The 27,781-nt window shown below is 45.6% G+C and overlaps 2 protein-coding genes across 3 annotated transcripts in view; one reads left to right on the forward strand and one right to left on the reverse strand.

Annotated features, from left to right (window-relative positions):
- Nucleotides 1-4,077: 4,077 nt before the first annotated feature.
- On the reverse strand, nt 4,078-27,487 carry DERL1 (derlin 1). 2 transcript variants are annotated; one of them, XM_038744628.1, is made up of 8 exons: nt 27,316-27,487; nt 22,544-22,655; nt 19,654-19,718; nt 14,414-14,440; nt 13,224-13,319; nt 11,286-11,338; nt 9,142-9,252; nt 4,078-6,094 (listed from the first exon to the last, which is right to left on the reverse strand). In XM_038744628.1, exons 1-8 carry the CDS (start codon nt 27,466-27,468, stop codon nt 5,953-5,955), a joined length of 759 nt encoding a protein of 252 aa, XP_038600556.1. In that variant the 5' UTR covers nt 27,469-27,487; the 3' UTR covers nt 4,078-5,952. The 2 variants fall into 2 exon arrangements, with proteins under 2 accessions (XP_038600556.1, XP_038600557.1); XM_038744629.1 differs by lacking the exon at nt 22,544-22,655 and having other exon boundaries at nt 27,316-27,394.
- Nucleotides 27,345-27,781, forward strand: part of TBC1D31 (TBC1 domain family member 31) — a 74,026-nt gene continuing 73,589 nt past the window's right edge. Inside the window, exon 1 of the mRNA XM_038744626.1 lies at nt 27,345-27,459. Coding sequence (XP_038600554.1) covers nt 27,428-27,459 — 32 coding nt within the window. The 5' untranslated portion in view covers nt 27,345-27,427. The remainder of the gene's footprint in view (nt 27,460-27,781) is intronic.

The following is a 27,781-nucleotide window of genomic DNA, read 5'->3' on the forward strand; positions in this document are numbered from 1 at the left end:
GTGACTTGGCCAAGATGACACAGCAGACAAGTGACAGAGCCCAGGTCCTTCTGCCTCCCAGACCCAGGCTCTATCCACTAGGCCACACTGCCTCATCACTGTGGCAGAATCTGCTGATAGGCCATTTCTGGTTATTGTCGGGCGACCCAGGGAGAAAGCCGAGGACGTGGCCTCTCAATTAGGTCTGAGAATGCACCCCAGCGCTGGGGAGAGGAGAAGGTTCGTTGCTGCCTGCGGGGTCATCGGGTGTAGGAGTCTGCTCCTCATTGAGAGCTTGCAGAGTAATTGGAACAAGCGGATGCTCCCAGTGCTTTGAGCCATCAGAATTGCAGATTGCATCACCTCATCCGAAGGGGATTTATGACAGACCTCCACCCATTACACATTTATCCCCCTCCCGGCATGTGTGTGTGTGTACTCACACACAAACACACACACACACACACACACACACGCACTTCAAAGGCACATTAGCATCTCAAATCCCACAAAGCGGCTGCATTAACTGCATCCTGTCACAAGAAGGGTGACACAGATACTGAACTGGGAATCCAAGCCTATTTGCATTCTCCAGACCATTTTACTTTAGAGAGGGCTGCTTCATAGCTGAGGCCTGCTCCCCCATTTCTTCACCCCTGCATGGCACTGACTCTGGACAAGCGGATAGAAGGAATAGGTGGTGTAAGAATAATAATAGCAATAATAATCATTATGGTATTTAAGTGCTTACTATGTGCCAGGCGCTGTACTAAGTGCTGGGGTGGATATGAGCAAATTGGGTTGGACAGTCTCTGTCCCACATGGGGCTCACAGCCTCGCTCCCCAATTTACAGATGAGGTGACTGAGGCCAAGATATGTTATTTGCCCAAGGTCACCCAACAGAGGTAGAGCTTGTTGCCCCCTGACTACTTATTGCCCCTTTTGTCCCTTTCCAGAGGAGCAGAGAAGACCCATCCTCTGGGCCTCCTCACCCCCATGCTGCAGCCCCCCTCTACCCTGTTTCTTCATCCCTGTGTGGGACTGAATTCAGACAAGCAGAGAGAAGGAATCGGTGGTGTAAGGATGGCAGAGCTGGAGTTTTTTTGTTTTGTTTTGGGGTTTTTACAGTATTTGTTAAGCGCTTACTATGTGCCAGGCACTCTAATAATGTAAGCTTGTTGCCGGCCTTGTGTCTGTTTATTGTTATATTGTACTCTCCCAAGCACGGTGCTGTACATGCGGTAAATACGATTGAATGAACATAACAGTTGAATAATAACAACAATTGTGATACTTGTTAAGTGCTTACAATGTGCCAGGCACCATAATAATAATGACGGTATTTATTAAGCACTTACTATGTGAAAAGCACTGTTCTGTGTGCTGGACTAAGCACTAGGTTGGTTACAAGCAAATTGAGTTGGACACAGTCCTTGTCCCACATGGGGCTTATGGTCTTAATTCCCATTTTACAGATGAGATAACTGAGGCACTGAAATTACTTGCCCAAGGTCACCGAGCAGACATGTCCCGGAGCCAGAATTAGAACTCAGGTCCTTCTGACTCTCAGACCCGTGCTCTAACCACTTGTCACCACCAACCTCTCACCCACATCCTTCTGGCCTGGATACAACCTCCCTCCTCATATCCGACAGTGACTCTTCTGCACTTCAAAGCCTTATTGAGGGCATACGTCCTCCAAGAGGCCTTCCCAAACTCAGCCCTCCTTTCCTCTTCTGCGTTATCCTGACTTTCAGTCATCTCCCCTTCCCAGCCCCCCAGCACTTATGTCTATATGTGTATTCATTTATTTTCATTAATGTCCGTCTCCATCTCTGGACTGTAAGCTCGTTATGGGCAGGAAATGTGTTCATTATACTGTCATATTGTACTCTTCCAAGTGCTTAATACAATGCTTTGCACATAAGGCCCTTTTAGCCCTCTTCCTCTCAAGCCAATTAGTTCACCATTTCCCCCAGCCAATTCTAGGCTCCCTTCCATGTATTCATTCCTTTGCTCCACGGACGTGTCCTAATCCAGAGACAATTTTCAGCATCTTCCCAGTTGCTGGGGAAAGGGAGGGAGGAGAGCCCTTAGCCCGTTAGAAAGGTGGGAGTTGGCTTTAATCATAATTAATTATAATAATTGTGGACTGGTTAAGTGCTTACTATGTGCTGAGCACTGTATTAAGCACTAGGGTAGATACAAGCTAATCAGGTTGGACCCAATGCATGGCCCAGGTGGGGCTCACAGTTTTCATTCTCATTTTACAGATGATGGAGCTGAAGCACAGAGAAGTGAAGTGACTTGACTAAGGTCACCCAGCAGACAAGTTGGGAAAGCCATGAATGGAGCCCAGGTCCTTCTGACTCCCAGGCCTGGGTTCTATCCATTAATAATAATAATAATGATAGCATTTATTAAGCGCTATGTGCAAAGCACTATTCTAAGCGCTGGGGAGGCTACAAGGTGATCAGGTTGTCCCCCAGAGGGCACTCAGCCTTCATCCCCATTTTACTGATGAGGTAACTGAGGCACAGAGAAGTGAAGTGACTTGCCCAAAGTCACACAGCTGGCAATTGGCAAAGTGGAGATTTGAACCCATGACCTCTGACTCCAAAGCCCGTGCTCTTTCCACTAAGCCACACTGCTTCCTTTTCTCTTCAACTAAATACCCAATCCCCATGACACCCAATATTCAAACCTTATGATACTGACAGACTGCTGTTGAGTCAAAATGTTGAGGCCCACACTGCTGTTTTTAAGTAGTATTTGTTAATCAATCAATGCTATTTATTGAGCACATATTGTGTGCAGAGCACTATATTTAGCACTTGGGAGGGTACAATCTAACGGACACATTCCCTGCCCACAACAAGCTTACAGTCTAGAGGGGGGAACCAGACATTATTAATATAAATAAAATTACAGGTATGTACAAAATTAGCCAACACACTCCCTGCCCATAAGGAGCTGTTTAAGCAGTCACTATGTGCCAGGTACTGTATGAAATGTTGGGGTAGATTCAAGTTAGGTTGGACACAGTCCATGTCCCATATGGGGCTTACAGTCTTAATCCCCATTTTCCAGATGAGGGAACTGAGGCATAGAGATTCATTCATTGTCATATTTATTGAGCACTTACTGTGTGCAGAGCACTGTAGTAAGTGCTTGGGAAGTACAAGTTGGCAACATATAGAGACGGTCCCTACCCAACAATGGGCTCACAGTCTAGAAGGTGAAGTGACTTACCCAAGGTTACACAGCAGATGAGTGGCGGAGTTGGGATTAGAACCCAGGTCTTCTGACTCCCAGAACTATGCTCTATCCACTAGGCCATGCTGCTTCTGAGATTTGAAAGTGATCCTTTCAACTGGCATTTCTCATATCTTTCTTTTACATCAAACCCAGAGGAATCAGAAAGTCAGGTGTTCATTCACTTGCAACTCCTCCTGCCAATGTGCAGGCAGATGCAAGTAGAGGGGAAGTCCAAAACTGCAATTCTAAATATCAAAGAATCTACAGCACCTCTGGGTTTTCCATAGACAGAAAAGGCCAGAAGAAAAGATTTTGCTCTGGAGAAAGGGATTTCCTCTCCTGGGGACCCTAATGTACCCATGTACATTATGGTGACGTGTACATATTCATAAATTTGTAAATTTCTTAATATTAACATCTGTCCTCCCCAGCTTCTAGACTGTAAGCTCACTGTGGGCAAGGAGCACATTTACCAACTTTATATCAGACTATCCCCAGCACTTAGTAAAGCAGCTTGTTGTGGGCAGGGAATGTGTCTTCTAACAGTGCACGGTTGCACTGTCCTCTCCCAAGCCCTTTGTCCAGTGCTCTGCACACAGAACGCACACTAGACTGTCAGCATCTTGTGGGCAAGGAACGTTTCTATCACCTCTGTTGCACTGTACCCTCCCAAGCTCTTAGTACAGGGCTCTGCACCCAGGAAGTGCTCCATAAATACCACTGATCGACTGACAAACCAAGTCTCCTTGAAGGGATGATATTTTGTAGCCGAGAACTACACTACCGATTTATGGAATGGAGACGTCAGAGGGGTAAAGGAAACTTAAGACATAAAAGGCTGTCTTCAACTTGCAAACTTTAATTTAAAATGTTACCAATAAAAAAAGTGTCATTACAAAGAGGGATGTTCTCTGTACAAAAGGATTAAGGATCCATCTCTTATCAAAAATTTGCACCATCAATGCAGACTTTAGCAAATATGGACCACGTAAATGATCCAACATAGTGAGGGGTGGATTTCCAATTGTTCTTTCTAAAGGCGTGTATGAGCCTGAGACTTTTGGGTCCCAAGTTTCACTTTGCCCTGAAATACTGCTTCCTCATGAAGTTTTAGAAACCATTTCTCCTGCTGTTGATATTATTATGGGTAAAAGGACGGTCTACGCAACCATCTCTAGAAATAGCCGGAGTTTTGTTTACCAGGAAATGCTGGCGTTTCAATGAAGTTGCATGTCCGGTGAAAGACACTATTTGCAGTGGGTAATTCTAAAAGCCAAAGGGGGAATATGCAGAATCATGATGGACGTAATACCTAAAATTTTTCAAGAAAACCGCACTCACGAACACAGGCACCTGTAATACAAAGAGCCACACTCTCTCCACCTAAGCAAAATTTTTTGTAAATATAAATAAAATGGGGGAATTGCCAATTCATCTTTATTAGTGCACACGGAAGAAACCAAGTGATTTTACTTCACCCACCTCCCCCCTGCACAGTTGAGACATTTAGACAGATCACCGGTAAATTCCCTCTAGTGCCCATGACCCAGAGATCGAAATGAAAAAAAGGAAAAAAAAAATCACATTTGTAGGAGTGGGAAAAGATGCATCATAAAGGAAACTGATCTGTTTGTGTTTGTTTCAAAGTTCCTTGAGTTTGACTCCAATTGGTGGCCAGCCATATATATGACACATAGAAGTCACCTGATTTGCGGATTAAAAACGCTTTAACTGTGAACACTGTAGATTCCCAAAGCCTTACTGGTGACATAGTTATTTCTGAAGGGGGAGAAAAAAACAAAAAAGTTCACACACAAACAGAAATTCTGGGAATCAAGTTGTTTGGGATCCTCAGTCTGTCACTCTTGTTTCTGAATAAGACCGCCCCACCCTCCAATATGAACCAATATCTTTTCAATCCAGATTTCTCTCCAGCCCATCTGGACCCACTTGTTCTTAGCCCGTTTTACTTTACGAACATGGGGAAAAACGCCTGGCTCACTTGGAAAATCATTGGTGAGGCCAGAGAACGGTTGTGAGTGGAAGGCAAGCTTTGTGTGAAGAAATCAATCAGGTCGGTGTTGTGGATGGCTCTATCTAATTGATTCTGAGAGCTGGTGGTAAGACAGTCTTGGGCCTTAGCAATTCTTCTTTTGCCAATCCTCTCCCCTAATTAGTCTTCCCTTTCTGTCGTTTCGGTATCCCCTCTCCTCTTTGGCCATTTTGGAAGGCCAAAGAAAACTGCTTTTTGTTTTGTTTTGATACACCTAGGTTTTCTGATGCCCCGCCAAAAATCCGGCCTCTTGGTGCCAAAAGGGAAATGGGAACTTTTGGTATGGGGTTGGTTAACTCGGCCTCGGACTGTGCTTTCGATGTTTACCGCAAAAAAAAAAATAAATTCCGACGAAGCAGAAGCACATAGAAGCTACCGTTGAGTGACGGGCCTAGGGAGGAGGGGGAAGAGGCCCAAGAAGAAGACGTGAAAACGGAGACTCAGATGGAAAGAGGCAAAAGGCAAACGTTTCTTTCTTCCCAGTGGTAGGGACTGACGTACGGATCACTAATCGAGAGGAAAACTTGCCATTTCTCCCACGAGACTGAAAGACGATAGGACTCGGCACCACTACATTTAGCTTGGGGCAAATCCAACGGCTTTAGGGAGACAATCCTGATTTGCAGAGGCCTCTCGGTTTTGCCAAGTTGGGTGGAACGTTCTATTGATCTCCTAGCCGGAACCCTTGGCCCCAGTTGTGTCTCCCACCTCTGCCGGGCTGATCTTCTGCTGCCTGTCTTACGCTGGCAGGAGGGACCCCAAACCCTGAGATCCCACCCCTCCTACTTGGCAGCCAACGGTACCTGAAACGGAAAAGAGAAACGGGAGTGAGAAGGGGAGGAAGATTAAAAAAATCCACCTAACTGCTCACAGGGTGAGAATTGCCCCGATCAATCAATGGTCTATTGATAGTTCTTCTTTATTTTTTGATGGTCTTTGTTAAGTGCTAGGTGCCAGGCACTGTACTAAGCACTGGGGTAGATACAAGTTAATCATTTATTTATTGAATGCTTAATGTGTGCAGCACACTGTACTAAGCACTTGGTCAGAGTACAACAGAGTCGGTACCCATGTTCCCTGGCCACAAGTTCACAGTCTAGAGGGTAACCATTCTAGATTAAAGAGGCGTCTTTTAGACGTGCTAAAAAAAAAAAAAGGAATTGCTTCAGGTAAGCTAGTGACCTATTTGTTTTATATTATGCGAATGGTGAACACAATCTCCAATGCCAGTACTTTTTTTTTCTCCTAACAACGATTCGCTGCTAATCAGATTCCCCTAGGGAGGTATCATTTGAAGACAGGTGGTTACCTCCAGCAGATCTCAACATTGCTTAACTGACCTTTTTTTTTTAAACAGTATTTGCTAAGTGCTTACTATGTGCCAGACACTGTTCTGAGCACTGGGGTACATACAAGCTAAGCAGGTTGGACACAGTTCGTGTCCCACACGGGCTCACGGCCTTAATCCCCATTTTACGGAAGAGGGAACTGAGGAACAGAGAAGTGAAGTGGTCTTCCCAAGGTCACACAGCCAACATGTGGTGGACTAGAATCCAGGTCCTTCTGACTCCCAGGCCGTGTTCTATCCACTACGCCACGCTGCTTCTCAACCCTCCCCCATCTCATACGAATCTGTGTTGAATGTGAAATTATGACATTTTCAATGCAAGTCATTTAACATTATTATGGCTAGTTGTGCTTCAATATTCCTACATAATACATACATAATACATTTTTTAAAAGCCCAAAACACTCCAAGAAGGGTAATTTTGCTTTGCTGTCGTAAGACAATAGGGAAGCCGTTCTCACAGCTCAAACCCGTTATAGTGAAATTAAATGCAAGTCATTAGTATAAAAAGGCACACAATTACCCATAATCAACCAAAATTTATGGTAATTTTGTGGCAGTTATTGCTTCTGAAAGGAACATATTTTTAGCTGCATTCTATCATCTGATCTACAAGCAAAATTTAACAGGAAGGCCTCCAACAAAATTGGCCACTCATGAGAAGCAGTGTGGCCTAATGGAAAGCGCACAGAAGAATTGAGAGTGAAAGGATCTGAATTCTAATCTCAGCTTAGCCACTTGCCTGCAGTTTACCTTGAGCAAGTCACAATTTCTCTGGGCCTTGATATCCTCAACTGTAAAACCGTTTCTCCCTCCCCAAGGGACTGGGTCTAACCTGATTATCTTGCATCTATCCCAGTGCTTAACATAGTGAAGTGCATAAAAATATTATTATTATTACTGTAATGATTAGGAGCAAGGCAAGGGGCTTAGGTGGAAAGGACATAAATGAATTATGTGCACAGGTTGCCCTGGGCTAAAATCGAATCCAGTGTTCTGGTCAGAGCCCCGACCGTACCAGAACATAACCTCAAACCAGCATACGGGCATGAGATAGAGTCTGAGCTGGTAGCCAAAAGGCTGAAGTGTGTAAGCCCCATCTGAGACAAGGATTGTGTCCAAACGGATTAGCCTGTATCTATCCCAGCGCTTAGTACAGTGCCTGGCACATAGTAAGCACTTCAATACCACAAAAAAAAAGGGTTCGGGGGGCAAGCTATTTTGCATCTCAGAGACAGGTACCAAGTTGAACTGTTGGTGGTGGAGACAGCATTTCTACTTGGTAGTTTCTAAATGCGGGGTTTTCCTTTGTTAGGATCATGCATTTATCTCTGTATTTTATTTATTTCTATTAACGTCCATCTTCCCCTCCAGACTGTAAGCTCCCTGTCTAGCAACTCTGTTGCATTGGACTCTCCCAATCACTTAGCACAGTGCTGTGCACACTGTTAAGTGTTCAATAAATACCACTGATTGATGGCACTAAATCAGGTTTCTACCCCTACTTACCCATGCTTTTCTCTTGCTACTCCCCACCAAGGATGCTTCATTCCTCCCAAACCAACCTATCCATTGTGTCTTGTTCTCGATCGATTGATGAACAGACTAGAAGCTAGAAAGCGTGTTTTTTTTGGCGGGAGACGTGGGGGTGGTTTTATGGTATTTGCTAAGCTCTTACTATGTGCCCAGCACTCGTGTAGATACAAGGTAATCAGCTTGGACACAGTCTCTGTTGCAAATAGGGCTTACAGCCTTAACCCCCATTTTACAGATGAGGAAACTGAGGCCCAGAGAAGTGAAGTGACTTGCCCACGGTCACAAAACACACACGTGGTAAAGCTGGGATTAGAATCCAGGTCTGGGCCCGGGCTCTATCCACAAGGCCAAGCTTCTTTCCCAGTTTCAGAGATGCTTGGCTTTGATTCAGATTTTGGTCCACCAGTTCACAGCTCCTAACTTTATTCCATCCTTCACTGGCTGGTCTATGTGTGACTTTGGGACAAACTGCTTAACCTTTCTGGGCCCCAGTTTCTGTGTCAGCTAAATGGGGGCAATGACCTCCAATCCTGACCTCTTCACAAAGACTTGAATCGACTGGAGAGAAAGTTTAACCTGGATGGAGAAAAACATACTTAAAATACATCTAGGTAATTAATTCTCCTCCCCCTCCCCAACCCCCCTGCCTTACCTCCTTCCCCTCCCCACAGCACCTGTATATATGTATATATGTTTGTACATATTTATTACTCTATTTATTTTACTTGTACTTATTTATTCTATTTATTTTATTTTAATATGTTTTGTTTTGTTGTCTGTCTCCCCCTTCTAGACTGTGAGCCCGCTGTTGGGTAGGGACCATCTCTATATGTTGCCAACTTGTACTTCCCAAGTGCTTAGTACAGTGCTCTGCACACAGTAAGCACTCAATAAATATGATTGAATGAATGAATAAATGAATTCCTTAATAATACAGTGAAGGAGAGAATCAACAAGACCACTTACAAAAACTGAGGTGTAGACAGAAAATTTCTTCCTCCCAAATCCATTGGGTATTTGAACATTAAGAAGAAATACAAGTGTCCAACGAGGTTCCCTACCAGCTCATTGATAACCCTGTAAAGGAGATGGAGATGCAACGTTAGAATTGTTAATTTTAAGGATTAAACCTACAAGTTCTGACTCAAAACTAAAATATTCAAGGGACTGAACCTAGAAAACACAACCAAAGTCCTGGAAACTTCCAACAATCCCCAGGTTCTAGATTTAGGCCAGCCTATGTTGCCTCACCTAGCCCTGACTGTCACCCAACTCCAAAGCATGCACTGAAATGTGTCTGTTATATTGTTCTCTTGTGATCTTCAAAGTGCTTAGTACAATGCTTTGCACACACTAAGTGACCAATAAATACCACCTGACTGACTGACTTAGCTGGGATCAATCGTCCACATCTACTATCAGGGTGCTCTGTCTCTGGCAGGGTTTTCAGTCTGTCTCTCTATGAAGAGGTGCTGAAAGCCTAGGGGATAGAGCCCAGGCCTGGGAGTCCGAAGGGCCCGAGTTCTAATCCCGGCCCCACCACTTGTCTGCTGTGTGACCCTGGGCAAGTCACTTAACTTCTCTGGGCCTCAGTTCCATCATCTGTCAAATAGGGATTAAGACTGTGAGCCCCATGTGGGACAGGGACTGTGACTGTGTCCAACCTGATTAGCTTGTATTAGCCCCAGCATTTTAGAACACTGCTTGAATACGTAGTAAGCACTTAACAAATACCATCATTATTATTAAACAGCTCAATTCGTCTCTCACAAGCAGAGCAATTTTCTGAGTGGAGACCTTTCTGAACTTAGCAGGGCTCAGTTTCTCTGCTTTTTTTATTTTTGAATGAGATTTGTTCAGCACTTACTATGTGTCAGATGCTATTCTAGGCGCTGGGGTAGGTACGCGTTAATTAGGTTGGACACATTCCCTGTTCCGCATGGGGCTCACAGTCTGAGAAGAATTTGAGAGTGACTAGAAAAGACTAAAAGTGCTTAGTTCTCTTGCATTGTTGCCCAGTTGTAATTTTAGGGTTTGGCAGCTAGACTCACTTTGATTTCAAATTGAGAGACAGTTTGGGGAGTTGAAAAGTTCTTGGGTGCCATCCCCAAATTCAATCAGAAAATGGACTACATATACTAAAACAAGAAAGCCTCAGTCCCCTCGAAATAAAGAGTTCCATGTGGAGCTGCTGTGCCCTGGGTTTGTTTTTTAAATGGTATTTAAGTGCTTACTATGTGCCAGGGATTGTACTAAGTGCTGGAGGACATAACAATAATTCATTCATTCAATTGTATTTACTGAGCGCTTACTGTGTGCAGAGCACTGTACTAAGCGCTTGGGAAGTACAAGTAGGCAACATATAGCAATGGTCCCTACGCAACAGCGGGCTCACAATAATGATAATAATAATAATAATAATACTTGTTAAGCACTTACTAGTGCCAAGCACTGTTCTCAGCATTGGGATATATACAAGCTAACCAGTTTGAACACAGCCCCACATGGGGTTCAGTCTTAACCTCTCTTTTACAGACGTGGGAACTGAGGCATAGAATAGTGAAGTGACTACCAGACGAGTGGTGGAGTCATGGATTACACAGCACCTGTATATATGTATATATGGTTGTACATATTTATTACTCTATTTATTTATTTATTTTACTTGTACATTTCTATCCTATTTATTTTATTTTGTTGGTATGTTTGGTTCTGTTCTCTGTCTCCCCCTTTTAGACTGTGAGCCCACTGTTGGGTAGGGACTGTCTCTATGTGTTGCCAATTTGTACTTCCCAAGCGCTTAGTACAGTGCTCTGCACATAGTAAGCGCTCAATAAATACGATTGATTGATTGATTGATTGATTGATTAGAACTCAGGTCCTTCTGACTCCCAGACCCAGGCTTTTCACCACTAGGCCACCCTGCTGTGGTTCAGCTAGTTATACTTATTGAACTTGCTGCGCATATGCAGCACTCTTTGTGGCAGTGCTTAAACACTAAGGTTCCTTTATCCCAAACTTTAAAAGTTGAGGGGGAAGAGAGGAAATAAGGGGCACAGTTTCTCACGGGTAATAATTTTTCCAAGTATGCCATGCAAAGCAGTACTTACGACCCTCCGATGATGTAGTTGAATCCAAGAATAACCCAAGGCAGATAACATGCCTAGGAGGAAATAAATAAAGGTATATGAAGTCACACAAATACTTGGTTCCTATCAGCATGAGAAGAAGGATGGGATTCAAAGCCCCCTTGTCCTTCTGGGCTTTTTTTAAAATGGCATTTGTTAAGCACATACTAAATGCTGGGCACTGTACTAAGCGCTGGACTAGATACAAGCTAATCGAGTTGGATACAGTCCATGTCCCACGTGGGGGTCACAGTCTTAATCCTCATTTTAGAGATGAAAGAACTGAGGCACAGAAAAGTGACTTGCCTATGGTCACCCAGAAGACAAGTGGCAGAGACAGGATTAGAACCCAGGCATAGTGCTTAACAAATACCATGATTATTATTACTTGTTCAGAACCCTTCCCTCAGATTCAAGCACTGATTGTAAAAGCTAAATTGGATCCTTCTTGACACACAGTAAGTGCATAACAAATACCAATCATCATCATTGACTAACTCCTCTCTCTTGAGGCAGTGTGGCTTCCTCACCCTCGAGCAGCTGTTGCAACCCATATGAAAACAGAGCAGGGTGGGATTTCGCTCTAGACTGTAAACTTGTTGTTGGCAGAGAATGTGTCTGTTTATTGTTGCATTATACTCTCCCAAGCGCTTAGTCCAGTGCTCTACACACAGTAAGCGCTCAATACAACTGAATGAATGAATGAACCACCAGGCTACTTCTTATACCAGCAAGAGTTCACAGGATTCCAAGGATGGAAAGAAAAAATCCTAACTAAAATCAGACTGCGAAAGGCAAGATGGGAGCCCTGTGCCGCCTACAGAGACCCCCTCTGGCCAAGATAGAAACTTCATCCCTGGTCTCCAAAACTAAAAATGGGATAAGGGAAAACTGAGAAAATTCTCAACGGGTGCAATAATGATAATAATAATAAAAATATTTGTTAAGTGCTTACTATGTGTCAAACACTGTTGTAAGTTCTGGGGTGGATACGAGATAATAAGGAAGGACACAGTCCCTGTCCATAAGAGGCTCACAGTCTTAATCCCCTTTTTCCAGAGGAGGGAACTGAGGCATGGAGAAGTGAAGTGTGAAGTGACTTGACCAAGGTAGTAGTGATGATGATAATAATAATAATAATAATAATAATAATGATATTTGTTAAGCACTTACTATGGGCCAGGAACTGTTCTAGATACAAATTTGTCAGGTTGGACACACTCGCTGCCCCAAACGGGGCTCACAGTCTTCATCCCCATTTTATAGATGAGGAAATAGAGGCCCAGAAAAGTCAGGTGACCTGCTCAGGGTCACACAGCAAACAAGCCGGGATTAGTAAATAGGCCCTTCTGACTCCCAGGCCCAGGCACTAGCCACTAGGCCATGCTACTTCCCTACTTCACCTTATTAATCAATCATAATCACCTGTCTACATGTTTTGTTTTGTTGTCTGTCTACCCCTTCTAGACTGTGAGCCATCTCTATGTTGCTGACTTGTACTTCCCAAGTGCTTAGTACAGTGCTCTGCACACAGTAAGCGCTCAATAAATACGATGGAATGAATGAATTAATGAAGCACTTGGGAGAATATGACAGACACAGTTACCTCATCTGGAAAATGGGGATTGAGACTGTGAGCCCCATGTGGGACAACCTGATCACCTTGTATCTACCCCAGCGCTTAGAACAGTGCTTTGCACATAGTAAGCGCTTAGCAAATACCATTATTATTATTATTACCTGCGCACAACAAGCCCACAATCCAGAGGATATTAATTGAGCACCTACTAAGTGCAGAGCATTGTACCAAGCAGTTGGGAGAGGACAAACCAACAGAATTAACAGATATGTTCCCGGCCGTAATGAGGTCACAGTCTAGATGGGGGAGTACATTCATAGGAATAAAGAAGTAACTTATACCTTGAATCTTGTTCCAAACCAAAATGACACGATCATATCTCTGTTCAGCTGGGCCCAAACGTAGAGCACTGACATTATAAGAGGAATCATCAGTAGCTGAAAAAAGGTGATACACAAGATAAAAAAACAATAAATACCCAGGGGCTGAAACACGAGAGGCCCATCTAACTCATTTCAGCCATTTCTCCCTTCTTTAATTGGTGGCATCTCCCAGACTGTACCTGGTTCTGCCACATGTCTGCTGTGCGACCTTGGACAAACTGCTTCACTTCTCTGGACTTGTGCTACCTCCATCTGGAAAAGGGGGATTAAGATGGGGAACCCCACAAGGGACAGGGATTGGGCCCCGCCTGATTAGCTTGTATCTACCCCAGCGCTTTGGACGGTGCCTGGCACCTAGTAAACATTTAACAAATACCATTAAAAAAATGTCACTTCACTTCTTCAGTTCCCTCATCTGCAAAATGGGGATTTGGTACCTTTTCTCCCTCCTACTTAGACTGTCAGCTCATGTGGGAACTGCTTATCTTGAATCTCCTCCAACACTTAGTACATTGCTTATCCCATCCTAAGTGCTTAACAAGTACCATGTTTAGGGTTTGTTTTTTTTTTAAAGTCCCTTCACTTCTTTGTGCCTCAGCTCCCTCACCTGCAAAAGCACTTAGTACAGTGCCTGGCACACAGTAGGCACTTAAATATTTAAATAAACAGTATTTCAAAATTTATTAGTCAATAGTATATGAGTGCTCACTACACTAAGTACTTTTTTTTTAAAAGGTATTTGTTAACCACTTAGCATGTGCCAGACTCTGTACTGAGCACTGGGGTGGATACATGTTCATGGGCTTGGACACAGTCCAAGTCCCACATGGAACTCCCAGGCTTAACCCCCAATTTCCAGATGATGTCACTGAGGCCCAGAGAAGTGACGTGAATTGTCCACGGTCACCCAGCAGACAGGTCGCAGAGCCAGGATTAGAATGTAGGTTCTTTTAAGTCCCAGGCCCAGGCTCTATCCATTAGGCAACACTGCTCTCACCTGGGAAGGTACAACAGAGTTAGCAGGCCTGGTTTCTGCCCTCAAGGAATTTACCATCAATTGGGTAAGAACTGACTCTTATGCTCAAAAAGAGTGCAGCTGAATATACACATATTTAAGACAAATATGACTTTTTCTAAGGGATGCTTACCTGCATTTCCATTATTAAGCCAGTAATCTTGGTTTCCAGTGTTAAAGAAAATTCAGTCGGAATTATTGAGAATAGAAGAGTTTGTTCTTTAGAGGGGTGAAAGGGTGACTATCAAGGGACATGGTCCATGTCTAATTCCCACCTGTTAAAGAAGCAGCATGACCTAGTGGATAGTGTACTGGCCTGGAAATCAGAAGGACCTGGGTTCTAGTCCCTGCTCAGCCACTCGCCTGTTGTGTGACCTTGGGCAAGTCATTTAACTTCTCTGTGCCTCAATTACCGCATTTGTAAAATGAGGATTTGAGACTGGGAGCCCTGTGTGGGACACGAACTGTGTCCAACCCCATTATCTTGTATCTACCCCACAACTTAGTACAATGCCTGGCACATAGTAAGCACCTAACAAATACCACATGTATTATTATTATTTTCCAACGCTTAGTAGTGTTCTCCCAGTAAGCACTTAATAAATTCCATTGCTACTTCTAAAAGGCTAATTCCAATGGCTTGGGAAAGAAGACAAATTAAATTTCAGAAAACGCTTTTCCAAACCCTAGCTTGCCAAACATTTCCATGAACAAATGGTGTGTCTTATTTGTAAGCCAACTCTCTGGGACATGTCACTAAATTTAAAAATGAAATGCACAGGAGGTGACAATTGAAAATAATATCTTAATTGAATCTTCTCACATCTCCCTTCCCACTCAGCAATGCAGTCCCATCCTTCAAGAAAAAAAAAAAAAAAAAAAAAAAGCCCAAAACAATTGCCCATGTCCCCCAGCTCATTTTCGGACTTCATTCAGTCAGTCAGTGGTATTTATTGAGCATTTACTGTGTGCAGAGCACTGTACTAAGGGCTTGGGAGAGTATAGTAAATACGATGGATTGATGGGCTGACTGACGATTTTTTAAAATGCCACCCTAGTAATAATCAGTGTGGTATTTGTTAAGCACTTATTATGTGCCAAACACTGTACTAAGCACCGGGGTAGATCTAAGATCATCAGGTTGGACGCAGTCCCTACCCCACACAGGGCTTCCTTTCTAAATAGGAGGGAGAACAGGGATCGAATCTTCATTTCACAGTTGCGGAAACTGAGGCTCAGTAAATAGACTTGCCCAAGGTCACACAGCAGGCAAGTGACAGAGCCAGGATAAGAACCCAGGTCCTCTGTCTCCCAAATCCACGCTCTTTCCAGTAGGCCACACTGCTTGCCCACCCTCCCAGACTAAGGATGGGATCTAAACAGTTGAGCTCCTGCTGCAGTTTCTCCCATCAGGAGTAACAAGTCTGAAGGGTTTTTTGAGGATTTTAATGGTATTTGTTAAGCACATACTACGTACCAAGCACTGTACTAAGCATTGGGATAGACACAAGCTAATCAGGTTGGACACAGTCCCTGTCCCACAAGGGGCTCACAGTTTACATCCCCATTTTACAGATGAGGAAACTGAGGCTCAGAGAAGTAAAATGTCTTGCCCAAGGCCACAGAGCAGACAAGTAGCACAGTTGGGATTAGAACTCAGGTCCTTCCAACTCCCAGGCTCTATTCACTCAGCCGCGCTGCTTCTCACAACGTTCATTCATTCTGTAGGTAATGCCACCTTTCTAATAATCATCCTGGTTACACTCAGCCCTCTGAAGGCTGAGGCTAGAGCATCCTGACAATCCTGCCAGGCATCAGTCCCATGGCACTTATGTCCATATCTGCAATTTATTTATTTCTATTCATGTCTGTCTCCCCACCTCTAGACTGCAAGCTCGCTGTGGGAAGGGATTGGGTCTATTATACTGTTCTGTTAGACTCTCCCAAGCGCTTAGCACAGTGCTTTGCAAACTGTAAGCTCTTAGTCAGTACAACAGACTGACTGAATGTGACCGGGACTCTCTTTACCTCTGGAGCTGCTTGGTTGGCCTGGTAACACATTTAGGATAGACCTGATAATGGGGACATGCAAGAGCTGAGAGTGCTTAGTACAGCGTCTGGCACATAGTAAAGTGCTTAACAAATGCTAGTTGGGGGAGTGGGGGGGAAGGCAGCATGGCTTCGTGGATTCAGCCCAGGCCTGGGCATCAGAGGACCTGGGTTCTGATTCCGGCTCTGCCCCTTGTTTGCTGTTTCACCATGGGTAAGTTGCTTCATTCATTCATTCATTCAATCGTATTTATTGAGCGCTTACTGTGTGCAGAGCACTGTACTAAGCGCTTGGGAAGTACAAGTTGGCAACATATAGAGACGGTCCCTACCCAACAGCGGGCTCACAGTCTAGAAGGGGGAGACAGACAACAAAATAAAATATATTAACCAAATAAAATAAATAGAATAAATATGTACAAGTAAAATAGAGTAATAAATAATAATAATAATAATAATAATGGCATTTATTAAGCGCTTACTATGTGCAAAGCACTGTTCTAAGCGCTGGGGAGGTTACAAGGTGATCAGGTTGTCCCACGGGGGGGCTCACAGTCTGAATCCCCATTTTACAGATGAGGTAACTGAGGCCCAGAGAAGTGAAGTGACTTGCCCAAAGTCACCCAGCTGACTGTTGGCAGAGCCGGGATTTGAACCCCTGACCTCTGACTCCAAAGCCCGGGCTCTTTCCACTGAGCCATGCTGCTTCCCCTATAAATATGTAAAACATATATACATGTGCTGTGGGGAGGGGAAAGAGGTAAGGTGGGGGGGGATGGGGAGGGGGAGTAGAGGGAGAGGAAGGAGGGGGCTCAGTCAGGGAAGGCTTCCTGGAGCAGGTGAGCTCTCAGTAGGGCCTTGTAGGGAGGAAGAGAGCTAGCTTGGCGGATGTGCGGAGGGAGGGCATTCCAGGCAGGGGGATGATGTGGGCCGGGGGTTGACGGCGGGACAGGCGAGAACGAGGCCCAGTGAGGAGATTAGCAGCAGAGGAGCAGTGGGTGCAGGCTGGGCTGCAGGAGAGAAGGGAGGTGAGGTAGGAGGGGGCGAGGTGATGGAGAGCCTTGAAGCTGAGGGTGAGGAGTTTTTGCCTGATGCGTAGGTTGACTGGTTGAGCACTTACTAATTGCCAAGCACTGTACTAAGCACTGGAGTAGATACAAGCTAATCAGGTTGCCCACAGTCAGGCTCACATGGGGCTCACAGTCTTAACCCAAAAGTTTTGCAAGTGGAACAGAGGCACAGACAAGTGAAGTGACTTGTCCAAGATCACCCAGCAGACAAGTGGCAGAGTCAGGATTAGAACCCAGATCCTTGCTCTACCTACCAGGTCATGCTGCTTCTCAATTGTATTTAAGACTGTTCTTTATGATAGAACAGTAGTGTTAACTTCCTCAGTGCTGATGCTTTAAGTGGGATACAGAATTGAGATAGCAGTGAGGAAGCAGTTCAATATTGCACTCTCCCAAGCACTTACAGTGCTCTGCCCATAGTAAGCATTCAAATACTATTAATTTTGCGCACTTGGATGCGTAACTTTTGGGCATCTCTAGATTTAAGGAAATTGAGGGCAGGGAACATGATTACCGAGTCTGTTGTATTGTACTCTCCAAAGTGCTTAGTGCAGTGCTCTGCACACACTAAGTGCTCAATATAATCAATACAAATATTGATTGATTTGTATTCACCCCACTGCATTTTGTCTCTCCCTCTAGACTGTAAGTTTGTTGTGGGCAGTAATTGCATGTGCTAACTCTGTCATATTGTACTTTCCCAAGCCCTTAGTACTGTGCTCTGCCCACAGCAAGAACTTAAAATCTTTGATTGGTCATGTTCATTTCATAAATTATTAATACTGATGTCTATCTCCCCCTCCAGACAGTAAGCTCACTGTAGGCAGGGAATGTGTCTACCATCTCTGGCGAACTATATTCTCCCATGCACTTAGTACAGTGTTCTGCATACAGGAAGTGCTCAATAAATACCACTGAGAGATTACCCTGTCCTGATAATGTTTTGATCCTCTTCCTCTTACAGACACATGAACGCAATCTGACAAGGAATTTTAAAAAGAGCTTTTTTAATGAATTTTAAATTAAGTTTAAGAGGAGAGACAACACTGACCCAATCCCAGCCAATTTAGAAATCAAACAGAGAAGCAGGCAGCGTGGCCTAGTGGAAAGAACACTGGCCTGAGAGTTAGAAAGACCTGGGTTCTAATACCAACTCTGCCACTTGTCTGCTGTGTGAACCAAGGAGAGTCACTTCACTTCTCTGTGCTTCAGTTCCCTCATCTGAAAAATGGTAATCAAGACTCAGTGCTATGGGCCTCAATTTCCTCATCTGGAAATCAATCAATCCTATTTATGGAGTACTTACTATGCGCAGAACACTGTACCAAGTGCTTGGGAAAGTCCTATATATTAGAGTTGGTAGATATGGTCCCTGCCCACAATGACCTTACCATCTAGAAATAGAGATAAGACTCTACTAAACCATGAGCCCATGCAAGACACAGACTTTTCCCAACATAATTAGCACATATTTACCCCAGAACTTTGAAGAGTGCTTGGCACAGAGTAAGCTCTTAAATACAATAATAATAATAATGATAATGATGATAATAATAAGGTCCAAACCAAATGGGACATTTTCAGACTAAATTTTCTGCCTATAATGTTAATTTTCAAAGCTGCCATAAGGCACTTTGTAATAATAATGGTGGTATTTGATACAAGATAATCAGGTTGAACACAGTCCCTATCCACAGGGGGCTCACAGCTTAAGTAGGAGGGAGTATGACTGAATCCCCATTTTATAGATGAAGAAGCTGAGGCAGAAAGAAGTGGCTTTCCCAAGGTCATGCAGCAGACAAGAGGTGAAGCCAGGATTAGAACGCAGGTCCTATGGCTCCAAGGCCTGAGCTCTTTCCACTAGGCCACATTGCTTCAACTTGGTAGTCGACAAGCTGATATAAAACATGTCTACCAACTCCATTACACACTGTCCTCTCCCAAGCGCTTCATCTAGTGCTCTGCATCATTAAGCACTCAATAAATACCATCGATTGATTGATGAAAGTGTACACAGGGTATAAGCAGCAGGAGCTACAATAAGACCCATATTAGGTAAAAACAGGAAAAATTATGGCTATCCTAAGTACCCATGAAGCTCTTATCTCACAGTGCCATTTGATACAGACTTCAGAACGAGACTGCTAAAGACCTGAGGTGCTTTATGCCATGGACTATTTCAATTTCCAAAACACACAACCATCAGACGGACACTTTTGGAAAGCGATCGACCGAGCGATGAATAGAAGGATACGACGATGCAGATCCAGTTAAAGAGAAGCATGAACATATAGTCTGCAGGTCTTCCATCAAATGCTCCTGCAAACAAACAGCAAAAAATGTCAACAGACAAGGATCACATTTTCATTCATTCAATCATCTTTGAGTACTACGTGCAGAGCACCGTACTAAGCGCCTCGGAGAGGACAATATAACAATCTAAAATGCACATTCCCTGGCCATCATGAGCATTTTCTAATGGGACACTGCACAAGACAGGAAAACAAAACAAAGAAAAAAATAAATAAAAACTTCATTCCCGCACACCAAATCGAAAATGATAATGAATTCTCACACTTAGAAATTCACTCTACGATGGAGACAAACTTCAAAGAGCATCAAGGGATATAGGCGTTAAGGACCTCGAGACCAATCTGGATGAAATCAGATTTGGCGGCTTCTTTGATTTGTGATCACCCACATGCAGGACACTGCGGCTAACAACAAAGGATAGGAGGCGCGGAAGTGACGATTTTCAGCCGTGGCTACCACGAGCCGACACAGACGACTGCCCCAGCTGTTTCTCTACCTGGGGAACACCAGGGATTTCTGAAAGGGCCACAGAAACCTACAGCTTGGGAGTTGTTTATGAGGGTGGTAGCAACTTCAGGTTACATCAACTTGAGAAGCAGCATGGCGTAGTGGCTAGAGCAGGCTCGAGAGTCAGAAGGAGCTGGGTTCTAATCCCGGTTCTGTTATCTGCCATGTGACCTGAAGCAGCGTGGCTCAGTGGAAAGAGCACAGGCTTTGGAGTCAGTGGTCAGGGGTTCATATCCCCGCTCTGCCAGTTGTCAGCTGTGTGACTTTGGGCAAGTCACTTAACTTCTCTGTGCCTCAGTTACCTCATCTGTAAAATGGGGATTGACTGTGAGCCCCATGTGGGACAACTTGATCACCTTGTAACCTCCCCAGCATTTAGAACAGTGCTTTGCACATAGTAAGCGCTTAATAAATGCCATCATTATTATTATTAGTAGTAGTAGTAGTAGTAGTAGTGTTCTTTGGGCCTCACTTCCCTCATCTGGAAAATGGGAGTTACGGCTGTGAGCCCCATGTGGGGCATGAATTATGTTCAACCTGATTATCTTATATCTATCCCAGTGATAGGTACAGTGCCTAGCACATAGTAAAGTGCCTAACAAATACTATTAAAAAACAAACCAACAAAAAACCCAGCTCCACCACTTGTCTGTTATGGGACCTGGGGCAAGTCACTTCACATCTCTTGTGCCTCAGTTCCTCAACTGGAAAATGGCGATTAAGACTGTGAGCCCCTTGTGGTACAGGGACTGGGTTCGACCTGATTATTTTATATCTACCCCAGTGCTTAGTAGCAGTAACAATAATAATAATAATGATGATGATGATATTTGTTAATCGCTCACTACTCTAACTATGGTCTAGAAGGGATCACGGGTACCTCACTGAGCCCTCAAACATAAAAAGCCGTGGCCAGAGAACAAAGCAGTGTGGGCACTGTACTAGCGCTGGGGTGGAAACAAGCAAATAAAATTGGACACAGTCCCTGCCCCATGGCGGAGGGGAGGAGGGGGGTTTCATAGTCTCAAGCCCCATTTTACAGATGAGATAACTGAGGCCCAGAGAAGTGGCGTACCCAAGGTCATACACTTTGTTAAGTAAGCGCTTAACAAATACCGTATACTATACTTCTGGAAGACAGATCATCAGCCTGTTTCAGATCTCCTGACCCAGGAAGATGAAGGCTGCTTTGGGCTTTATTTTTGTCCTGCCGGGGCTGGGGGAGACAGAAGGGAAATGTTTGTGGGTAGGACCAGAGAGGGAGAAGCCTGTCAGAGAATAATAATAATGATATTTGTGGTATTTGTTAAACGCTTACTATGTGTCAGGCGCTGCACCAAGCATTGGGGTAGATTACAAGATTGTCAGGTGGACACAGTCCCTGTCCCACATGAGGCTCATAGTCTCTGCCCATAACGAGCTTCTGGTCTAGAGGGGACCATGGTACCTCACTGAACTCTCAGGCATAAAGGATCGTGGCTAGAGAACCAAGCAGTGTGGCCTAGTGGATAGAGCCAGGGCCCGGAAGTCAGAGGGACCCGGATTCTACTACTGGCTCTGCCACTTGTCTGTTCGGTGATCTCAGGCAAATCACTTTACTTCTCTGGGCCTCATCTGTAAAAACTGGGGATGAAGACTGTGAGCCCCATGTGGGACACTGTCTTTGTCCAACTTGAATAGCTTGTACCTTCCCCAGCATTCGGCACAATGCCGGGCACATGGTAAGCGCCTAACATGTATAATTTAAAAACAAAATAAATAAAACTCTCAGCTTCAAGGCCCTCCATCCCCTTGCCCCCTCCTACCTCACCTCCCTTCTCTCCTTTTACAGCCCAGCCCGCACCCTCCGCTCCTCTGCCACTAACCTTCTCACTGTACCTCGTTCTTGTATTTTTTTAAAATAAAAAATTGGAATAAATGTAGACTCACTGATGGAGTGAGTCTGGGTGTCAGGTGCCCCTAACAAAGCATGTAGAATATGAATCTGGTTATTGGCTTCAATCTCAGCATTGTGTCCTCCCACCTGGGGCTAGTGGGGGGGGGGGGGGGGGGGGAGGTGTAAAAAAAAAAACACAAAACAATCTCTACAGCACTCTGCACACAGCAAGTGCTCAATAAATACAATTGAGTGACTGACCGATAATTAATATGTCTCCCCCCAAGATTGTCAGCTGGTTGTGAGCAGGGAACGCGTCTACCAACTCTGTTGTATTGTCCTCTTCCAAACGCTCAGTCCAGTGCTCTGCACACGGTAAGCACTCGATAAATTCGACTGACGGAATGAAGTGACTGTGTAGAAAGTGCACCAAGAGAGAGCAGCGTACCTGTTTCTAGGCGGGTAGAATACTGATACAAGAAATACAAATTCACCAGATAGAGAAATCCCGTTTTGGGTCCCACAGGGAAATAAAACGTGGCAGTGATTGGTCTCCATATCTGTTCAAACCAAAAATGAAACAAACATGGCGGTTAATGTCTAGCAGGAGGGCAGGATTTCAGTGAAAAAAGGACAAAAAAACCCCAGCAGAGCAGGGCTGCCAGAGTGTAGCCACAGAGACAGCAGGTCCCAGCTCCTCAAGACTGTAAATTTGTTGTAGGCAGGGAATGTGACCGTTATATTTTTCTATTGGACTCTCCCAAGCGCTTTGTACAGTGCTGTGCACAAAGTAAATGCTCAATAAATACCACTGACTGACTGAGTCCAAAGCAGGAGGGGAACCTTTTAATAATCGTTGTGGTATTTGATAAGCGCTTAGTACGTGCTAGACACTGTACTAAGGGCTGGGATAAATAATCAGGTTGGACAAAGTCACTGTCCCACATGGTACATGTTAAGCACTCACTATGTGCCAAGCACAGTTCTTAGTGCTGGGGTAGATATGAACTAATCAGTTTGGACACAGTCCCTGTCGCATATGGAGCTCACAGTTTTCAAGCCCACTTTACAGATGAGGGAACTGAGGTGCCGAGAAGTGAAACAACTTGCCCACGGTCACTCAGCAGACAAGTGGAGGAGGTGGGAAAGAGCAGGGTCTTGGGAGTCAGAGGTCATGGGTTCTAATCCCAGCTCCGCCACTTGTCAGCTCTGTGACTGGGCATGTCACTTAACTTCTCTGTGCCTAAGTTACCTCATCTGTAAAATGGGGATTAAGACTGTGAGCCCCATGTGGGACAACCTGATTACCTTTCATTCATGTACTCATTCATTCAATTGTATTTATTGAGCATTTACTGTGTGCAGGGCACTGTACTAAGCGCTTGGGAAGTACAAGTCGGCAACATATAGAGACGGTCCCTACCCAAAAACAAGCTCACAGTCTAGAGGGGGGAGACAGACAACAGAACAAAACATGCAGACAGGTGTCAAAATCGTCAGAACAAATAGAATTAAAGCTATATGCACACCATTAACAAAACAAATAGAATAGTAAATATGTACAAGTAAAATAGAGTAATAAATCTGTACAAATATATATACAAGTGCTGTGGGGAGGGGAGGGAGGTAGGGCGGGGGGGGATGGGGAGGAGGAGAGGAAAAAGGGGGCTTAGTCTGGGAAGGCCTCCTGGAGGAGGTGAGCCCTCAGTAGGGCTTTGAAGGGAGGAAGAGAGCTAGCTTGGCGGGTGTGTGGAGGGAGGGCATTCCAGGCCAGGGGGAGGACGTGGACCGGGGGTCGACGGCGGGACAGACAAGAACGAGGTACAGTGAGAAGGTTAGTGGCAGAGAAGCAGAGGGTGCGGGCTGGGCTGTAGAAGGAGAGAAGGGAGGTGAGGTAGGAGGGGGCAAGGGGATGGAGAGCCTTGAAGCTGAGAGTGAGGAGTTTTTGCTTGATTCGTAGGTTGACAGGCAGCCACTGGAGATTTTTGAGGAGGGGAGTAACATGCCCAGAGTGTTTCTGCACAAAGATGATCCAGGCAGCAGAGTGAAGTATACACTGAAGTGGGGAGCGACAGGAGGATGGCAGATCAGAGAGGAGGCTGATGCAGTAATCCCTAATACCTTGTATCTACCCCCAGCGTTTGAACAGTGCTTGGCACATAGTAAGCACTTAATACCATTATTATTATTATGATCATTAGGTCCTTGTGACTCCCAGGACTGTACTCTAACCATTCAGCCGCCCACCAGTGCAGCCAAGTGGGGAACAGAAAAAGAATGGCGGCAGTGAAGGAACAGGTCTCGTTCTAGACTGTCAGCTTGATGCAGGCAGAGCCCGTGTCTACCAACTCTGTTTCAATGGACTCTTCCAAGTGCTCAGTACAGTGCTCTCCACCCAATAGACAATGCCTCTAACAACATATGACTTCGCTCAGCCTTATCCTCTCTGTAAATCTTTCCAAGACTCCTGCCTCAATTGTGAGGAAATGCGCCTGCTGCATTCCCTCCTAGAGGTGCCCAAGCGTGACCTAGGTCACACCTAGGTTAGAGCGTGGGCCTGGGAATCAAAAGGCCCCAGGGTCAAATAGAGGCTCCTCAGTCTGTCTGTGGTGTGACACTGGCCAAGTCACCTCATGTCTCTGTGCCTCAGTTCCCTCATCTAGAAAATGGGGATTTCTGCTAAACAGCCACCACCAAAGGAGATGGAGAAGCAGCTTGACCTAGTGGTGAGAGCATGGGCCTGGGAATCAGGAGGCCCTAGGTTCAAATCCCAGCTCCACCACTTGTCTGTGGTGCAACCTTGGCCTAGTTGCTTCATTTCTCTGTGCCTCAGTTCCCTCATCTGGAAAATGGGGATTAAAACTGTGAACCCCATGTGGGACGTGGACTGTATCCAACCTGATTACCTACCACTGCACTTAGAACAGTGCCTGACACACAGAAAGTGCTGAACAAATACCATAACAAAGAAAGGAAATATCAAGGACACAGAATGGGCCTGGGAGTCAGAAGCACCTAGGTTCTAATTCCAGCTCCGCCACTTGTCAGCCGTGTGACCTTGGGAAAGTCAACTCACTTCTCTTGGGCCTCAATTCCCAACCTGGAAAATGGGAATTGAGACTGTGAGACCCTCTGGGATGGGGACTGGGTCCAACCTGATTAGCTTGTATCTATCCCAAGGTTTAGAACAATGACTGGCACCCGGTAATTGATTAAATATCATAAAAAAAGCACAAAGCGAGCTTCCTGTACATCTGAACACATCTGCACGTAGAAACTCTTGCCTGCTATGCAAACACCACCCTCTTAACTTTCGTCTGCCCTTCCAGATAATACTACTTAAATGATTTATGTGATGTCCACTGGAAACTGTGAGGAAGTAAATGTAGAATCAATTGATAGCTACTTTAGTATATTAAAGTATGGGAGACCCAGGTAGCGGCCTGACAACTGGCACTTGGATCTGTGACCCTTGAGCATCTGGCATTCGCCCAACCCTAAGCCCCAACGGCTCTGTAAATTATGTATTATAAAGACTTTATATTAATGTCTGTATCCCCCTTTAGACTGTAAACTCGTGGTGAGCAGGGAACGTGTCTATAAGTGTTTTATCATTATTATTATTGTATTTGTTAAGCGCATACCATGTGTCAAGTGCTGTTCTGAGCACTGGGGTAGATACAGGGTGATCAGGTTGTCCAACGTGGGGCTCACACTTTTCATCCCCACTTTACAGATGAGGTAACTGAGGCACATAGAAGTGACTTGCCCAAGGTGACCCAGCAGACAGATGGCGGAGCCGGGATTAAACCGACGTCCCCTCCCAAACCCTGAGTCCAATGTCCCGCGCACAGCAAGTGCCCAATAAATACGATCGACTGATTGATTACAACAGCGTGGCTCTGTGGAGAGAGCTGGGGCTTTGGAGTCAGAGGTCATGGGTTCAAATCCCGGCTCCGCCACTTATCAGCTGTGTGACTTTGGGCAAGTCCCTTCACTTCTCTGGGCCTCAATTCCCTCATCTGTAAATTGTTAATCCTGCCTCCCCCACATATTTGCTGTGTGACCTTGGGCAAGTCACTTCACTTCTCTGTGTCTCAGTTCCCTCATCTGTAAAATGGGGATTAAGACTGTGAGCCCCACATGAGACAACCTCATCTGATCTCCCATCCTCGTGTCTCTCTCCACTTCAGTCCATTCTTCTTGCTGCTGCCCAGATTGTCTTTGTCCAGAAACACTCTGGGCATGTTACTCCCCTCCTCAAAAATCTCCAGTGGCTACCAATCAATCTGCGCATCAGGCAGAAACTCCTCCCCCTCAGCTTCAAGGATGTCCATCACCTCGCCCCCTCCTACCTCACCTCCCTTCTCTCCTTCTCCAGCCCAGCCCGCACCCTCCGCGCCTCTGCCGCTAATCTCCTCACCGTGCCTCGTTCTCGCTTGTCCTGCCGTCGACCCCCGGCCCACGTCATCCCCCGGGCCTGGAATGCCCTCCCTCTGCCCATCCGCCAAGCTAGCTCTCTTCCTCCCTTCAAGGCCCTGCTGAGAGCTCACCTCCTCCAAGAGGCCTTCCCAGACTGAGCCCCTTCCTTCCTCTCCCCCTCGTCCCCCTCTCCATCCCCCCATCTTACCTCCTTCCCTTCCCCACAGCACCTGTATATATGTATATATGTTTGTACATATTTATTACTCTATTTATTTCTTTATTTTACTTGTACATATCTATTCTATTTATTTTATTTTGTTAGTATGTTTGGTTTTGTTCTCTGTCTCCCCCTTTTAGACTGTGAGCCCACTGCTGGGTAGGGACTGTCTCTATACGTTGCCAATTTGTACTTCCCAAGCGCTTAGTACAGTGCTCTGCACATAGTAAGCGCTCAATAAATACGATTGATTGACTGATTGTGTTCCCCCCAGCGCTTAGAACAGTGCTTTGCACATAGTAAGCGCTTAACAAATACCAACATTATTATTATTATTATTGTTAACCTCCTCAGCGCTTAGAACAGTGCCCTGCACATAGCAAGCGCTTAATAAATGCTATCGTTATTATTATTACTAGCCTCCAAACACCCAGACCCTGCTCCATTCCTGGAAGGGATATAGGTTTGGGACTACGAATCCCACAAGGCCTTGCGCGCGCGGCCGGGATCAGCGGGCGAGACGGGGCCGCAAAGGCTTCTGGGTTTTGTCGTCCTTCCGTCCCCCTCCCCCCTGGTACCTGGAAGCGGTGGAGGAAGGCTTCGGGCCAGAGGGCGAAGTAGTAGGGGTGGATGAGGCCCAGTTCGCTGATGAGCGGTATTACGATGGAGCCGGCGAACCAGTAGCGCGTGATGAAAGGGACGCTCCTGAACCAGTCCCCGAGGTCCGACATGGCGGCCACCCCGGGCTCCCGAGCGCGCTGAAGCCCTCCTCCTCCTCCTCCTCCCCCCTCCCTCCCGACCGCCCCCCCCGCCCCCCCTCCTCCACCGATCGCACTGGAGTGAGCCGGAAGTCGGGGACGGGAGGGCAACGGCGCTCACCCCCTGACGTGGCGCGGCCGCGTTCGCCGGGCGGATGAGGGGCTTCCGGCCCGGGAGGCGGGAGGGTGCGCGCGCGCCCAGAAGTCCCGCCCCCTGGGGGAGGGGCGCCCCCTGGGCGCGGCCTCCTCGGCTGAGGGGGGGCCCGCCATGGCCGCCCGCCCTCCG

Source organism: Tachyglossus aculeatus, chromosome 4, assembly GCF_015852505.1.
Source record: "Tachyglossus aculeatus isolate mTacAcu1 chromosome 4, mTacAcu1.pri, whole genome shotgun sequence".
In the NCBI taxonomy this organism is placed as follows: domain Eukaryota; kingdom Metazoa; phylum Chordata; class Mammalia; order Monotremata; family Tachyglossidae; genus Tachyglossus; species Tachyglossus aculeatus.

Excerpts from the sequence above, each read along its gene's own strand:
- DERL1 (XM_038744628.1), bottom strand. The coding sequence starts at position 27,468 with ATGTCGGACCTCGGGGACTGGTTCAGGAGCGTCCCTTTCATCACGCGC. Across the intron at positions 11,339-13,223 it reads GGTTTGGAACAAGATTCAAG|GCATGTTATCTGCCTTGGGT; the intron begins GTATAAGTTACT and ends ATTTCCTCCTAG. Across the intron at positions 9,253-11,285 it reads AACTACATCATCGGAGGGTC|GGTTATCAATGAGCTGGTAG; the intron begins GTAAGTACTGCT and ends TCTCCTTTACAG.